This window comes from Lathamus discolor, chromosome 1, assembly GCF_037157495.1.
Source record: "Lathamus discolor isolate bLatDis1 chromosome 1, bLatDis1.hap1, whole genome shotgun sequence".
In the NCBI taxonomy this organism is placed as follows: Eukaryota; Metazoa; Chordata; class Aves; order Psittaciformes; family Psittacidae; genus Lathamus; species Lathamus discolor.
In genome coordinates, this window is record NC_088884.1 from 86972239 (window position 1) to 86989932 (window position 17694).

The 17694-nt window shown below is 36.3% G+C and overlaps 1 protein-coding gene across 13 annotated transcripts in view; it reads right to left on the reverse strand.

Moving 5' to 3' along the window:
- Nucleotides 1-17694, reverse strand: part of BLTP1 (bridge-like lipid transfer protein family member 1) — a 114419-nt gene that overhangs the window by 10301 nt on the left and 86424 nt on the right. For 4 of the 13 annotated variants that reach the window (XM_065684577.1, XM_065684585.1, XM_065684568.1 and 1 more), the window contains exons 58-75: nucleotides 16383-16581; nucleotides 15738-15797; nucleotides 15087-15313; nucleotides 14396-14596; nucleotides 14075-14205; nucleotides 13475-13598; nucleotides 12422-12531; nucleotides 10844-10934; nucleotides 10219-10281; nucleotides 8303-8547; nucleotides 7493-7708; nucleotides 7182-7362; nucleotides 5547-5739; nucleotides 3204-3365; nucleotides 2958-3097; nucleotides 1707-1908; nucleotides 1093-1296; nucleotides 804-983 (exon numbers count right to left, since the gene is read on the reverse strand). In XM_065684577.1, the coding sequence (XP_065540649.1) occupies nucleotides 804-983; nucleotides 1093-1296; nucleotides 1707-1908; nucleotides 2958-3097; nucleotides 3204-3365; nucleotides 5547-5739; nucleotides 7182-7362; nucleotides 7493-7708; nucleotides 8303-8547; nucleotides 10219-10281; nucleotides 10844-10934; nucleotides 12422-12531; nucleotides 13475-13598; nucleotides 14075-14205; nucleotides 14396-14596; nucleotides 15087-15313; nucleotides 15738-15797; nucleotides 16383-16581 (2929 nt within the window). The remainder of the gene's footprint in view (nucleotides 1-803; nucleotides 984-1092; nucleotides 1297-1706; nucleotides 1909-2957; nucleotides 3098-3203; nucleotides 3366-5546; nucleotides 5740-7181; nucleotides 7363-7492; nucleotides 7709-8302; nucleotides 8548-10218; nucleotides 10282-10843; nucleotides 10935-12421; nucleotides 12532-13474; nucleotides 13599-14074; nucleotides 14206-14395; nucleotides 14597-15086; nucleotides 15314-15737; nucleotides 15798-16382; nucleotides 16582-17694) is intronic. The other 9 variants (XM_065684645.1, XM_065684599.1, XM_065684607.1 and 6 more) reach the window with 6 other exon arrangements.

Genomic DNA, 17694 nt, shown 5'->3' on the forward strand with positions numbered 1-17694 from the left:
ACAGTATAGCCTTTGCTGTAATGATGTCCACGTTTGGCGCTTAAACCATGACAAATGAAAATAGTTTTTCTGAGATGTTGCCATTTGTCCAAATCCAGTATTAGATAGATACAAACACACTTCATAAAGGCAAGATGGAACCTATGAATATAATTGATGTTGGGTCCTGTTGGGTCCTGCTTGTGTTGTATGTACCTCAGATTCCTCATCTGAGGGTTTTATGGCAGATAAATCACAACCATTTTGCTGTTTGCCCATTAAGTCAGGATCCCCTGTGTAACAGGGGAAAATAAATAAATAAAAACATCTTTAAACCCCTTTTACTTCAAGGCTCCTTGAGTATTCAGGAGTCCAATTCTGACTGTAGCTTCACAGGCACCAGGTGGCAAAGTGGTGACATTTGACAGCTAGTAACTCAATATAGAACTATGTTACCAAATTAGACATACAGCAGTGCAGCCAGAATTAAGATAATAACACACAGCCAATACCAGACTTAAAAAAAAAAAAGAAAAAGGAGATAATGAAGAATACTAAGAAGTTCGTGATCTAGCAGATTCAGCTGTTTGAGCAAGCCCATTTAGTTACAATAAATGAATCAGGAGGCTGAAGAGGTGCATCTGCCAAGAGGTACTCCAAGTACCATTCAACTTTAATGTATCAATCCCTACTTCACTCAAAGAGCAAACATTTTACTACATGCTCCTATTAGACAGTTCTCATGTAACATCTACAAAAGCTGCTGAGAGTAAAGTTTATCACTGGAACAGCAGTTCTCTATTAGGTATGAAACAAGCATTTACCAGATATGTTTATCAATGTAGTATCTATCTTGCTGGTAGCTTTGCTTGCAGACTGACTCTCAAAAAAGGAGGAACCTCCTGAACGTCTTATTCGTGACAGGCTGACTTTCACAAACTCAAGGTTAATGCTCAAAGAATCCTTCCGGCCAGTGACCGAAGTTGGCTCCTCATCCACATTACCTAGAAATAGAAAGGCAAAAGCTTAATCTTCTGTGACCTTTTCAGATCTTCAGAAAACCATGACAAACTTGAACAGTGTTCATCTAAGCAAACAATAACTTGTCTGTACCTAAGGCTCCTGATCCAGGGGTTAGAACAGTAACAGCAGATTTTTGTTTTCCAGCTCCATATGGATGGAACACGTAGAGGGAAAAATCAGACATGCAGGCAGTAAAGCTCAGGCCTGAAGAGCTGCTGCTAGAAGTAGTCAAGTCTGACTGACTGCTGCTGTGCCGTGTTCTGCCAAGAGGGCTGCCTAGGCCAGGTGAGGAACCTGAAGTCAAATTTTGGCAAAAGCTAGTTTTAGTACAAAAGTATTTTCAAACATGAAATAATACTGTTAACAACAATACTAAACAGACCAAATGCACATCAAATTATGCCCTTATAGCAGCAATGTAGCTTAAATACTCTATGGACTGATGCTAACCTTTTGTAAGAGATAACTGCTTATAAGAGTTATAAGAGATAACTGATTAACCAGTGTAAGAAAAACTCCAATATACTGCATCTGTGCCAGCTTTTACAGGAAACTGAAATGAAGAAATCCTTCTGAACTCACTAATACATAAAAGCCTAGCCTTAAGATGTGTAAAAGCTTATCTTCTGCTCTAATTTTAGACAACAGAACATTATTCATGCTACAAGCTGTATATAGTATACACATTCATATACACATACTACCTGGTGCTCCAGATTTATTAACTGAATTCTTTGAGCCACTCTGTGAAGTAGTGACACCAACTGACATATTTTCTGATGGGTATGTTGTGCCTAATGTTTCCAGTTCTCCTCGGTTTGAAGAGAAAACAAGATCCAGGGAAGGCAATTTCAGCATGCATTCAACTCTTGATACTGGCAAGCAACTGAACTTGATTTGAGAGGGCTGGAAGACAGAAAGAAAATAAAGCATTCAGTAAACAAATAGGAAATGCTAAAAACATCCCAAATTTGGCATATAAAGTGCTACATATTTAAATCTAAACAAATTACAGCCTTTTCAGACTGGTTTTAGAATTACTAAGATAACTGTATGCAAGTTGATATAGACACATTAATTGCAGGCAATCCCTCCAAAACCAGGGCTATTATCTGGACCAGTTTCTTGAAAACTTAGACACAAGAAGCCTGGATGCAGCAGAAGACATGTATGTATGTCCCCCTTTCTTCCTCCTCCCCAAGTCAGTTCATAGCTCTTCTCATGCAAGAACTATGTAGAATCATTTGATTTGATGCTGAAAGCCTCAGCTCCCCTCAGTACATTTTTGGCCAGATGAGTTTGCAGGTAAAAGCTGAGAGAAGCTACAGATCGTTGTGATTAATTTTCACAGGCATTTAAAAAAACCCTGCCACCATCTGTTAGAATATGTTGTTCAATACAGGAACACAACCAGATTTATACCAGGCAAAAATGTTGTTTGAGCCAACATTCAGATCAAGCTCCAGTGCTCTGAATCACTCTGTGGTAGCACTTTTCTCTCTTAACACATATAAAAAGCCCTGACACATCAAATATTAAGTGGTATGAATACTGCCTTGTAGAGGATAACTGTACATTTCTACATTTTCCATATAAACTGAGAAAATTGTTGTTTTGTTTTGTAACTGTACCAATAAATAGTAGATAAAAATACTAGTTATGGAAGATACTTTCACAAAAAGTCCAGAAGAGACAGGGAAGAAGTAATGATTAAAAATGCTCAGAACTTTTGTGACTTCATAAAGTTGCTCATTTCTTTGGTCTTCTTGAGACCAAAATACGTCAGAACTCCTGCTGAAATAAGCCCTACTTTATCATCACACTAGACATTAGTCTCTCAGAAAGGACACTTGAAATATGTTTTATTTTTTTTAAATAAGCAAACTTAGAAGCATGGATTGGCTCAAAGACTCTGACTGTTACTATACTGAATGCTGAGTTGAAACCTCACTCACCTGAACTCGTACATAAACCACCACATCTACAGGGAAGGATGAATATGCTGATGTCGAGGACGATACTAATGATGTTGTGGACTCCTCTAAGGGATCTTGCATATCGAACTGTCCCATATCTTCATCCTGGGAACTAACAGCTTTTAACAAGTACAAGAACTCATTAGTGGAATTTAAATGGAAGAACAGCCTATCATCATCAGGAGAGAAGAAAAAAGAATACTGGAGTACAAATATGCAACTTACCTGCATAATTCCTTTCAATGGGTGTGATTGGAATGGTTTCAAGAGCTTTCTCTAGAAAGTCCAGTAAGCATGGGCTAATCACCATTTCCTCTGGCAATGACTGTAGTGCAACCCATGCATATAGTTTAGCAGTTTTCACTCCACCACTTCCTTTCCCTTTGGCTGCAACATTTAAAAGATAAATTTGTCTGATGTAATACCACTCAACTGTTAAACGGGAAACATTAGAAGATACTTCATAACTAACAGCTGTTTTCTCTAATTCCCTGTATCATCACCTGAAAAGACATAGATCAGTTAGAAAAAAAATTAAGCCCTAAGTTCTCATTTTAAAAACTGTGCAAAACCGTTAGTCTGTCATGCTTGATTGTAATTCCATAGCCTGTGTTCTTGACCAAGAAGTCTTATGTCATTATTACCAATCTGCTTTTTAAAAAATATCACCAAAATCAGACAAGCATTCTTCTCCAAATACACAATGCAAAGTAACTACAGTGACTGGAACTGAAAGTGGAATTAGGAAAAACAGATACATGAGCCTGGGAAGAATGCAAGTTTAAACTGAGAAAATACACCTGAAAATTAAAACTGTAAATGACAAGTCCTACTATATTTATGTAAAGAATAACTGGATTTTTAAAAGCCTGGAGCTAGTTAGAATATAAACTAATAAAAAGATTGTTGTCTTCTAAATCTGTGGAAGAGGGTAGCACTTAGATCCACACTCACCAAAATATATGCACACAAGGTATTAGCACCAGCCCAATTCCTGTCTCTATGAAACACAGCTTTAAAATGAAGTAAATGAAGATACTGATTTTAAATTCACCAAGAAAAATATAAACATTAACTAAATTACAAAAATGGGGCTTAAAAATCCTTTTATTTGCTAAAAAAGCCCCCAAGCACTCAATTTTCAGGCTATGTGATGCAAACTATCCTGTCTAATGCCTCTGACTAGATTGTCCTATCTTGTGCTTGCTGGAGACCAAAGAGAACAAGACAAGATGGTTTCTATTCCAGACGAAAAGTAATATTTAAAAAGTAATAAAAATATCAATAAATGTGTTTCAAAACAATTCAGAACTAATAAATATTTATAGAAATACAGTGCATAAAGAAATACGGCAATTGCAATCTCTAGTTTTGGGAGACATTTTATATCCTCATACAAGTGCAATTTCTGTAAGACACCCCCTCCCCCCCCCGCCACATGTGGAGCTTACAGACATGAAAACAAGACGGAGTAACTGGACATGGCATAGTAAAAATTCAAAGGCAAAGATTAGAAAGAGGATAGGAAAATACAGAACAAAATTGAAGTAGTATAAACCAAGATTATGCAACATTAAGTAAACATTTAAGGGAGTAAGAGCTTATGGTTCAACAGCACAGATAATTTAGAAAAGTGTCCCCATTTCACTCTTCTCTCCCAGCATCTCCACTGTTTTTATTAAAAAAAAAAAACAAACAACAAAAACAGAAAAACCCCAAACAACAAAACCCCAAAAAACAACAACCCAAAACCCAAAACAACCTCTACAATGTTTTTCAGTTATTAATTTTGCTGGCTCATCAAATTTTGACAAATTTTTTGTTTTGTTTTTAAACTGATACTCAAATGCCAAAGGAGAGAGGAGTGGATGTCTTGGAGGTGCAATCTACATACCTCTAGATCTGACATGATGCAACAACGGACTCCTGCTTGAAAACAGGAATCATTTGAGATAAACCAAAACTTTCAGTACTGGAACTCATGTTACTGCAAAGCATGGTTATATAAGGGCCTTTAAGCAACAGCTGAGGACATTAGTCTGGTATTTTGATTAATACAAATACACCTAAACAGCTGCCTCAGTATCTCAAGAAATAACCCAGTTCCAGAAAGCAATAATTTATGCATTACTTGTGCAGTAGAAGGCACTTAAAAGCTGAAAGTATTCTTTGAATGTATGGGAGGAAAGATTAATCTGAATTTATCCTTCATAATCCAAGGGAAAAAAAGCAGTCAGCGCTCACTTTTTATAGAGATACTTAAACTTTGCTTTCCAGCATTAAGCATTATTTCGTTTGATGAAAACACAGAAAAGGCTGTGACAGTCCATCACTGGGACATGGTGACTATGACAGAAGTATTACTGCGACTGGTTTGGCAAGTGATTTCTAAAAATGCAGCTTTATGAACTGCACTCATGCTTCTGGGATCAGGTTTCTGCAGCCAAAGTTAAGACTTGATAAATACAGTGCTTCAGGTAATGCGCAGACAGATCTAAAGCCAGTAGATTACACGAAGGAAGATACATATATCCATGGTAGTTTTAGAAGGTTATTGTCTGTAAGTACCTGATGGGATGGGTGGGGGTTGGGGAGGAAGTAAGGTGTTAGTCTTGCTGTGAATAGTGCTAGATAAAGGAGGAGATGTGGCAGTATCTTTCATACCATACAGCTTGGACTCTTTGGAAAGGGTTCTTGGCAAAGAGGATCCTCGAGAAGTATTTGGCGATTCAGTCTTTAAAGTCTTGGAATTGTAGTGCAACTGGAAAGCAAAGAAAGATCAATTTACTTCATACAAGTAGCTCAATTTCTGCACAGCATTTTGCTGTCACTCCTTCACTTAAAAAAAAAAAAAAAGCTTTTCCATTGTTTACAAAAATACCACTGTAAGATACATTATATTCCAGTTCATGTTCCACAGATAAAGCTGGTGCACATAAAGGATCTGACACTTTTGTACAAAAAAAAAAAAAAAAAAAAAATCATAAACTATAAACAAAATATCAAGGAAACACAGAGAAACAGAGGAATTTACTATTTAGGAACAATGACTAAAGCTTGTTTCTTCACTCTGTTACATCATAGACATCCTGTGCTGCCAACTATTTGTTCCTGTCTGCATAGCTTGCTTTTATGCTTACTGCACAGTGAAACTACTCCTCTACTAAACACTGGCATTGAGAGTTGCATTAAAAAATAAATAAATAAAATCCAAGAGTTCACACATTCTGTATGTACATAATACACTATCAATGAAAATAACAAAAGCTGTAGAGAATGTTTAGTTATTCCTAAATTTGACTAAAGGCAATGGCAGGACCTGAGGCATAACTTACCCCTAAATATAGCCTGCAGTACTGCAAAGTGGACACACTTAGCCCTTCCACATTGAAAGGCTAGATAATCCAGACTGTTGTTTCAAGAGGCAAGCATTTGATATATGGCACTGCCTCAAGTGAATTCCTTGAAATGTCTATGCAGCACTAACTTATTTTCCCCTGTTCTTACTCCATAGGATTTCAAATCACAAAATACAAGAACATTTCTGTTGAGACCCTTTCTTACTAGGATACAGAAATAACTATAGAAAAAAAAAAAAAGAGAAAAAAAAGCATTGTACAGTCTGACAGTGTTTGAGAGAACAGTGTCCTAAAATAACAGTTTTTATACCAAGACTCTGACTGCTATAAAAAGCAACACAGAAGACACAGTAAAAGAGATTCATGTGTTAGTGGGCCAACTGCTAAGCTGTCCTTCCCCTGAATTATCAACAGTGAACAGATCTTCCTTTGTTTAAAACGGGCATACAATATAAATTACCTGTCAGAGGAGAAAATAACCAAACCAATGTCTAATTTTAGACACCCAAATATTAACGGAATTGATTTCATTATCTAGTATCACACACACTATTTATTACAGAGCATCATTTGACATGGTTCTATTTTTGATGGTATATATAAAGATTTTGGGGGGTTTTGCCCTTAAGAAAATGAGAGTAAAAGCATCAAAGCATCTATCAGTTTTCAGTGTAGTATTACATTATTCCTATATCAGCAGCATCTACATAACTGAAAAAGATTTTGCCAATGTGCTCTCTATACATGAACCTGTACATACTGTAACAGTGTATTTACTTTGAAGTCATATTTGAGCATAGAGAATGAACAAGTGCTTCCCTGCTAAGGTGTATACTCCTTTTACCTTTACATCCACCCCAGGAATATAAAACACTGTTGTTTCCACATCACTAGATTTTGTCTGTAGAGATGATGGCACTTTCTTGCCAGCAAGTAAGTGAGTAGTAGATGCATAATTAGTTTGAAATTTCTTCTTTTTTGTAGGAGACTCTTGATCCAAACTTCTGGAACTCCGATCATAGCTCCTAAAATAAACAGACTGTATGTTATTAAAGCAAGCTTAATATTCATTAGTATTAATAAGAGTAGTATATTTTCTAGTATTGAAAAGAGCTAGAGATGTCTAAAACAAATTTGTAATATCAACTACTTTACCTTCGTAAACTTATGTCATCATGTTCTTGCTGAAGCATTGTAGGATGCAGTACACATTTTCCACAATCAATTTCAACCCTGATATCAAGTTCAAAGTCAATATTTCTCTCTGTGGTTGTACCAGTCATACTTCTGTTGGTAGGTGTTGTTGGCCAGCGCTCCGTGAACAGTTGGTGGACAGCAGCGAATCCTGTTGCTTTCTTGCGAGACGTACTCCTGCACAGGCACAGTTGTGGATTAGACATTAGCATGAGATTTACCTGAAGAGATGGCAGGAGGCATTCTTAGATTACGTCCACTCTTTTAAGAATTTTCCTGAAAAGGGCCTTATCTGATGCACAGCAACACTGTCATCCATCTTCCATTCACATATTTCTAAGTATCCTTTCTTAGTAGAGGGTACTACAAAGAACTAAGCCTTTTTTAAATTCTGAGTCACAAAAAGGAACAAAAAGATATATAATAATTTCCATATTTGTAAATATTTACATTATTACATGTACTTTAGGGAGCTATAATCACTGAAAGTTGTGCTGTCATTTGGTCCCTCTAAAACCTGCCCCATGCCTCAAAAACCTCACTTTCCAAGTTCTTTTATTCTGTTCCAAGCCCTGAAATTTCTCACTGTTGCATCCTTTTCAGATCAGAATTGCTCCTCATAGTCACCTCTGCTGAACACAACTTTTCCTGCTTCCCACATAGACACTTCAGGCAAAATTCAGTCCTCACTAGCAGATTTTGTAGCTTTCAAGTCAGTATTTCAAGTGAATTTTTTTAATTTCTGTGCTCTTCCTTAGGACCGTCACTTACGGTGGTTTCCTATAAAAATACGTCCTCTCTCTCTCATGGTCATCCTCCTTCTCAGAGTCCTCACTGCTTGATGATAAGCTGTCATCCCGGCGTCCTTCTTCAGGCTGGAAGGGAATGCCGGATGAGAAGACAACTGGAGTTTTGGGTGAACCAAATACTGAGCATGAGCCTTCACTAGTAGATGAGTAATGGGAGGAACCATCAATAGTTACAGACAAAAGGTCCATTTCTGTCTCCTCTGGAAACTGATTGTAAAAAGACAAAAAGATATTAAATTTCCACAGATATCATCTCCATCAAGAACGCATTAGATAGCTCTGGAAATAAAAATGCAAGAGTGCTATGAGAAACTCTTACTCACAAGTTCCTCATAGTAAGAGAATGCAGGTGTAGAAATTGCAAGACAGATTGCGAAAAAGAAAGAAGTGAAAGCTTGGTCGGGAGACATTTGCCATTGCCTAGTGATTGAGCTCAGTCTGTTAGCTAAATACATATCATGATCAAGTCTCACAATCAGAAGAATGGAAACATTTCATTTCCATTTTAAAAATATTTGGAAAGAAAAGAACAGAAGACAACAAAAATCATCAGTAACCTCATAGAGGGGTGAGCCACCTGGGAGTATTAGTGAGGTGTGCATGCAGGATGCTAACGCAGAATGTACGGCACACATGTTCTAGGCTGCACTCCCGGGCACACATGCTTTAACACAAAATGAACTTCAGGTCAAATTTCCAAAAAGGGCCTCTGATTTCTCACATAAAGCATACCACAAGCACCACACAAGCAAGTTTTGAACATTAACTTCTTAAAATGCCTATGAAAAATATCTAGAAGTGCTAGTTTAACACCAGCCTACCTATGCAGTGTTACTATAGAGCTACACAGTTGTCTGCAAATTCAAATTAGAGCTCTGCTGAAGAACTGACAATAAAATGTCAGTAAGATTATTCATTTTTTTAATATTCAACATTCAGTACCTCTAATTATTTGATTGCATTTTGCTATGCTAAAAAAAATTAAGCTAACCAGGCTTAGATGTAACAACAACAACAAAAGGTAGGATAGCTTTTAAATGTGAAAATATTTAAATGTGCAAAGCACATTTCTATGTTTCATTTCCATCTCTCTCTCAGAAATACGAGTTTATTTCCTGGGAGTGTGAGATGAGTTGGAAGGGGAAAAAAGTTTGTTACTATCTATTCAGGTTTCTTTTGTTTGTTTGTTCATTTGTTGGGTCTTTTGTTTTGTTTTATTGGTTTGTGGGTTTTTTTGGTTTGTGGGGTTTTTTGTTTTGATTTGATTTTTTTTGTTTTGGGTTTTTTTAAGGAAAAATAAATCTTCACTATTTTTGCTAAACATGTTTTTTAAAGCATTTTAAAATCTCTACCATTTGTTCTCTGAGTATTAAGTTCTAACACATTCTGTACTCACTATTATTTGAAAATAGCTTACTCTCCATTAAGTATAGGAATTCCAACAGCAGCCGAAGTGTGGGAGGATGTCCTCCTACCTTGCACTTATTTTGTACTGGTTTTGATGCCTGCAACCTTGGAACACTATGTAAACAGATGAAGGCACACATACTAAAATCCTCTTGTTAACCACGTTTCGAGGCCAGACTTAGGTCACTTTACATCAGGTTCAATCAGTCTTCATAAATGTACAAAAAGTGTAATAATTCATTTTACAAAAACTACCAAGTTTTAGGTCTACATAAGGATGTAGAAACACCGTGGAAAGCTCATCACAATCATGTTCTTCTGCTTAGTTTACATATTTAAATTTAAATATTTTCGTATTTTATATACATTCTGTTTAGCTGCATGCAAAAGAGATGAAGCATTGAAAAGCAACTCCCTGTGAGATAAATTAGTTCTCTGGCAAAGAATACTTGGTTGTTTTCTCAAAAATACCTGAAAATACCCTTCCCCTGGACAGCTGGATTGTTGTGCAATCCCCAAAGCTGTTTTATTCAACTTAATTAGAAGTGGAAAGAAAAAAAGATATAAATTAAAACAATAACAATAATCTCAGCCATGCAAAACCAACATAATAGGAACATTTTCAAAATTAAAAAACATAGCAACCGAGTCAATGATTCAACAATCCATTTCAAACATACAGAAAGATACACCTGTAGGGTTACAACAAACTGATACCTATTTCCAAAACTCTAAATATATTCAAACACCAAAGTTACTAAGCAATTTTCTGCATACTTCTGTTAAAAATTCCAAAGCAACTGCATTACTATTGTGTCAGCCTATTAAAAAAAAAAAAAAAAAAAACAAAAAACCCCCGAAGTATTTTCTCCAATGATTCATTTAATTTCTGTGTTAAGAAACCAAAACATATCGGTCTTCCTGTCAAATCAAATCTGTCTTCCAAAACCCATCCGTTATTTGAGGCCCACATTAACAGAAACAGACACACAAAAACATGCAAGCAATTCACATCTGCCTAGGTATACCTATCTCATGAACTTGTGACCAAGTGGCACAGGAAATATAATTATATGGCATATAAAGTAATTCTTACAGAATCCTGTATGTTGAAAGTTACTCTTGGCCCAGGAGATGCAGCATCTACACGAATATCTGGGAGGTCTTCACTGTCTCCTAGTCGAGAGCTATAAGCAAGAGGAAAACGGAACAACTTGTTAAGTTTTACTACAGGATTTTACATTCATGCAAACATGTAACTACATAAATATAAGGCAGTAAGCAAATACAGTCAGTACTTAAAATTTTGTTGTGGAAAAAATTATAAAATCATGATTGAAGACCTTAAGGTATATGAAAAGGAAAAAGGGAGGGGGAGAAGTAAAGAAAAGGAGGCTACACATTGTTTGGCCAGTAGTCTATCTCTAGCCAATCTCTGCTTATTTCTTTATGCAAGTTTTTCAATCCTGAGCCAACATGCAAAAATTACAGAAACATAAGATATATGTGATCTACCACATGGGACATAAAGCAGGTTGCCAGATTATGCATTCTGTGATGCAACTGAATTATTTGGCCTCATAGTGTATAGATATCACTTTACATTCACAACCAAAGTACTCACTAAATTTTTCAGAACTTAGTGTTTCTTACAGAGCAACAGAAAAGCCCCATCATCTTTTCCGTACAATTTCTGGTTCTCTTCAGAAAACTTTATGAAAAGGTAAAATGAAAGCTGTTTTCATCTGACAGAGCTTGAATAAGAACCTTCATGCCTTCAACATTTGCTCTGTTTTAATTATCAAGAATGCTACTTAATTCAGAAGAGATATTCCTTTTCAAGGGCACATTAGAGTGGTTATAAAGCTGGTTTTATTCTGGAATATCTGCTGTCTGATGTTTTCACATCTGGATTATTTAAACATTTCCATTCACTTCTACAGAGGTATTTAAATTCAAAGTAGATTTCTACTGAGATTTTCTTCTCTCAGGGAAAAAAAAAAAAAAAAAAGACCAAAGAATTCCAACACTCCTCTCAATCTTCTTAATTTTCAATTATTTCATATTTAATACATAATAATGCAGCACTTTTTTAATTCCAAATTTAAATGCTTCAGATAGATCTGTAGGAGCAATAGACTCAAACACACATGTTCTAAAACCATAGCAAACACTTTACTAGGAGGCATCACTATACAACTACAGCAGTTTGCATAGCAGCCATGATAAAACAAAAGCAGTACGTATTATATGCATATGAAGAGATTAAAAGAAAACTATTATTCACAAAAAAAAAAAAAAAAGCATCTCCCTTTCTTCTCCTCATTACAGCAGCCCTTTAAGGCATATGATTGCAATTCAAGCATAGAAATTGAACTGATCACGCTATGCCAGTTTTCCTTTTTTATGGTACTTCAGTATTACTTGAAAGCAGAATTCTGTAGAAGACCCTAAGGTGATGCAGAGTGTAAAGTTCTCATTTGACAAACTACTAAGTCTGTTAAAAAAGCTGCTTTTTAGAACATGTATGTCTTCCAAAGTTACCTCCTCCTACCTGGTTCACCACAAATAGCCACTGCTTACAGTGAAAGGACTTTTACAGCCAAAGTCTAATGATGCCTCTGTTACATAGGCTGTCATTCCTATCACAGATCTCAAATTCGCAGAAGCTTACCTTGTTCTGTCCATTCTCTTCAGAGGTGGTCTAGCTGATGCTGAAATACTCTTAGATCGGCTATAGCTAGGTTTGTAGCTGAGACCCCATTTGTCTTTCAAGGAGGCAGCCTAAAACAAAAATAATATTTAAATGCAACAACTGAGAACAGAGGGGAAAATCTTTGGCAAGCTAAAATACAATTTTACATAGGTGTGCCAGTAAAGTAAAAAGATTTTTTTTTAACTGCATCTCTTTTCACATGTGTCAGCATCTTCATCTTGCTTCCGGATGTGTGTTCAGTCTTCATATTTGCTGAAGTTGGTAACGTCCTGTTGCCAGGAGAAATGTATACCGAAAGCTAATAATCTGACCACTCCAACAGACATCCTTCCTAGCTACCACTACAGTAACAGAAGAACATGAGATAACATAAGAGCACCTGAGAAAGAGTTGCAAACAGATTACTAATTGAAAGATCTTTTCTTATTATTGAAGCATCATACTTGGAGCTCATGTTCTAGGACACACTGAAAATCATCTTTTGCCAGGTTTGTTATCAGGGTCTGTGAAAACAGCCACACATTTGTGGATTACCAGCAATCCTGCTTGGGTTTTGTCCAGTTTCTTCTAGTGTCTATGCCTGGTAGCTTGATCTTATTTTTATACCACTTAAGTCAGCAAATGTGCACAGATGCCAGGTGGAACAGCAATAGGTATCTACAATTTGCCCGAGCAGTTAACATGCTTGCCTCTGCATCTGCATTCCTCAGTCCAATACGGAATAATTTTAAAATCTGCTGAAAGTGTAAATGACATTTTCAAAACCACTTTTTTTTACTATTTCTTCTGAGTGTGCAAATAAACCCATTTACATTATAATACCTGTGAAATTCCAACTTTCCTATCTCTGTTATTACAAGAGAGAAGAACTTTTCTCTGCCCTTTCCTAAAGGTAAAGGGATTGCTGAACTACTTGATAACCTTAACCTCCTTTTCCATTACTAACATTTTCTTTGCTTTAATTAACATGCAGAAAAGAATTATGCAATGGAAGTGCATAATGCTGCTCACCCTCATACTGGATCTCCGTAGCTTTTTACGAACATCTCGGCGGATGTCATTGACAGCCACCGACTCCAGTTGCTGATAGCGCTGAATTTCTTGATTTATAGTTCCTTCACTTGCACCTAATTTTCTGGAGATAAATCATAGTTGAATTATCTTACAAATCAGTGCCATTATTGTTACTATATCAAAAATCTGTGTTGCAATGATGTTTTGCTTTGCCTGGGAATTATCCCATTTTCTCTTTTTTTATTAGTTACTCATAACCAGTGCCAAATGTAACAACTGAAGATTTATTATCAACACACTACTAAATGGTTTAAAAAACTTTGTAAAGCACCTGCTATTTTGAAAGAATTGCGGTTTCCTGAAGCATTCATAGACTGAGAAAAGGCAGGCACAAAACATAATTTTGATTCTTGAACTTGTATTAGAAGAAACATTTCACCTAAAATCCAAATTTCAGACACAGCTGCCCTCAGAATGGTGACAGCAATTTTATTCCAAGTACAACAAGTAAAAGGAGCCTCCTCTTCATTATTTAGCATATAGTTACTGGGCTCTGTATTCCCCTTGCAGACAGAGGGGAAGCAAAACCCAACTTACTTTAAATCATCAATAACTTTAGCTTGCTCATTGAGTTCTCTAATATCGACCAAGCGTTTCACAAATTTTCTTCCTCGCTGTTCTCCAGTCTGGATACTAGAAGCTCCCTGTCGTCGGTGATCAACAATCTCCTGTTTAAAATATTTAATTAAAGCTTTCATAAAAAATCAGACATTAATACGATCTAACAAGCCAAGTAAATTTCACACCTTAAAATTTGGATTAGTGCATGCAAAAGAATCTCATAAGGCATCTGATTGGATTTTTTTCCAGTGATCCAAATCCCATCATTCAGTTAGACACACTATAACTACTACATACATGTCCCCATGAGCAGGATCTGCCTGCTTTCATATGTGATCTGCTAGACTGAGGAGAATCACACTTCGCTGACCCCAATAGATATTCTACAGGAACAGAGTATCGATGGTTTGGGGGGCTCAAACCGAGCAGGTGATTTACAATCCGCTGCCCAAATGTTAGCTTGCGTGCATCTCCACATAATGAACCTCCATCTGATTTCTAAACAAGAAACAGGAACATGAGTGTTCTGGGACAATGTTTGCACTGTTGGCAAGCAAGAAACATTTAAGATAGCCATTAAAGAGTACCTGTTAAAATGTTTTTATGTGAAACCAAAAAGCAAGGTCAGCAGCATATCAGGTAGAAGTACCAAAAAAGATTTTTTTCTAATTTGCTTATGTTAGTAATTTAATCTGTCAGATAAACCTATCTAGAGCCACAGATGTTCCGATTCAGGTACCTGAAATTAGGTATTGTGTTTCCATATTTTCAAATCTAGGTTGATTATTTCCACATAACATTGGCAGAAATACGATCTGTCATTTCTGGCCTTTGAAATACGGAGTTAGAAAACTTAACACACAAACTTCTTTGATTTGCAACAGGAGTTACATGAGCTATACGAAGTATCATGCTGGACTCAAGACAAATCTTTGCATTTGACTGAAGACTTCCAATTACTAGCACTTATTCTGGATGATTCACTTACTGCATGTATAGTGGGAGACATAGCGTCAACTTCATCCTCATCTGAAAGGTCAGCTATGTTCACAGAGTTGAGGTCAGCAATATCATCTATATCTTCTTCTCCTGTCAACGTTGTGAGGGTGTTGCCTAAGGCATTCAGTCTTTTCCCAATGTTTGGATCCATGTGGACATCAATACCACACATCTTCCATAACACATTCAGTGTCCAGGTTCCAGCACTGCTACTTTCTGCATTAAAAAAAAGAAAAAAGTTTAACCATGTTTAGTTTCTTGGGGTTTTTTTGTTTTTTTTTTTTAAATCCCCCACACTGACTTATGTATTGGTTAGCTAAGACAATGTACATCAGTTACAAAGAACTGTCTTTTCTGCCCCTCCAAGAAAAACGGCATAACTGAAATGGTTGCTGGAAGTACTTCACAGCTACAACATTAGTATTTATTTAAGGAGTGATGTACGCAGGCTAACTTAATTAAAATACATGCCTTGCAGCCAAGCTGATGACCGGGACCATCTCAAACTTCAGCTCTTACAATTGCAGCCACATAATACTATTCCAGAACAGGATTTCTAACAGCAAGAAACCTAAAGGATGATTATCTGCTTATAAAATTCCTGACTTTTGTACAGTCTCAAGAAACAGCAACATATTACCTGCTGCAGCCTGTCCTGTTGTCCTGGAACACACTTCATACGTACCATCTGGCACAACACCTATATGAAGCATATGAAGCACATACACTAATTAGGTAGACAGTGAAAGTTACTTTAGACCAGCCCTATGAAATTCCACCTGTCTCTTGCCGTTGGCAATTAAAGCATGAGTGTAGTTGGACAGAAGGTTTAATTTAATTTCCCATTAAGTATATTTTCTTATTTAAAGTGAATCTACTTGGTAGCATCCAATTCTGTATCAACTTGATATTCCATTCCATTCTAGAATATTCACCATAATGGATGATATATATGTATATATAAATGAAAATCATCTATATAAAACTATAAAAAATTCACTGGGATCTTCTGAAATAATATCAAAGCAACACATCCAACTCTTCCAACATCTGTCAGACACTACCTGAATGCTTACAATGAGACATACAGCAACAAAGTTATCAATTAAAGGAAAACTGAAAGGAATATAATCTTTTAGATCCATATTATTTTGCTTTCAAAAGGCCAAAATCTTGTTTTTATCTTTTCGGGGGAAGGTTCAGTGCTTTTAAAAGTCACAGAAAAGGATGAAAGTGGATTTACACCTGAAATACTATTGTCCAGTATGAAATCACACCCACTTACATGCATTCATAACTAGATCTCCTCTTATTTCTGGTTTCCAGTCATCCCAACTTGTCTCAAAGCCATCAGCAAACCGGATACAGAAGTTTTTAAAATGACCTTTGCTAACTAAAGATTCTGAGGAGCAGGCAGTGATTAGTGTGCTTTCAATAGTCAGGACTAAAGCAGAGCCAGTGTCAAGATCTGCAGTGTGGTTAGACTGGAAAATAAAATCACAGAGAGAATTTACTGGTCATTGCAGTGTCCAAGTGATATTGTGCATGTGCTACATGCTTTTCATCTTTCCCTGTTAGAAAACTGATTCTCTTCTCATATTCCCTTCTTGTATGTCTGATATCTATGGTTATGCAGAGACTTAAATACACAGGACTGACTGATTATTTTACAGTCCTTTGTACATGAAGGTCTGTAATTTTGTTTAATTGCAAAAAAGCCTACATATTCTCTTTTATAAAGCTAGACTTCTTTTGATCCAAGTACTGCCAATATTCTACATACAGCTTAAGCCAGAATGTATTTTTCATAATTTACTATAATTTGTAATACATAAAATGACATCTGTTTTATCCATAGTTGCCAGATAGAAGATTCACAATCAAAATCACAGAATCACAGAATCACAGAATCCCAAGGGTTGGAAGGGACCTCAAAAGATCATCTAGTCCAACCCCCCTGCAAGAGCAGGGTAACCTACAGTACATCACACAGGAACTTGTCCAGGCGGACCTTGAATATCTCCAGTGTAGGAGACTCCACAACCCCCCTGGGCAACCTGTTCCAGTGCATGTTATTATGACTTCTAGGTTATTGGCCTCATTACTCCTTTACATTTCTATATATTATGATTATTTCCTTCTACATCATTAAAATGATTCATTCCTGTTCTGGAATTATTCCCCATTAAGACTACTCTCAGTTCAACATATGAACAGTCTCTGAATCCACAGTTTTCTCACAAAGTCATTTAACATTATCTATCCTTATAATGCTCCACTGCTTTGTGTCTTTTTTTTAACTGCTGTCAGTTTAATATTTTTAAACTGCTGGCAGCATAATATTTTCCATTTTATACTTAGGAGGTACAGATCACATATCCACCTTATCCATTACATTTCCCCAAAACATGCACACCAACTGATACATGAGTAATATAGTTCTTCTATAAATGAGAACACCATTTCTGCTACAAGCAATGTCACTACTGCAATTATCAGTATACTCTGCATTGGTGTGATGAAAAGGTACATTTATGAAAGTAAAAGCCATGTACCACATACAAATGGCTATTTCAACAGACTACTAATATTCACAT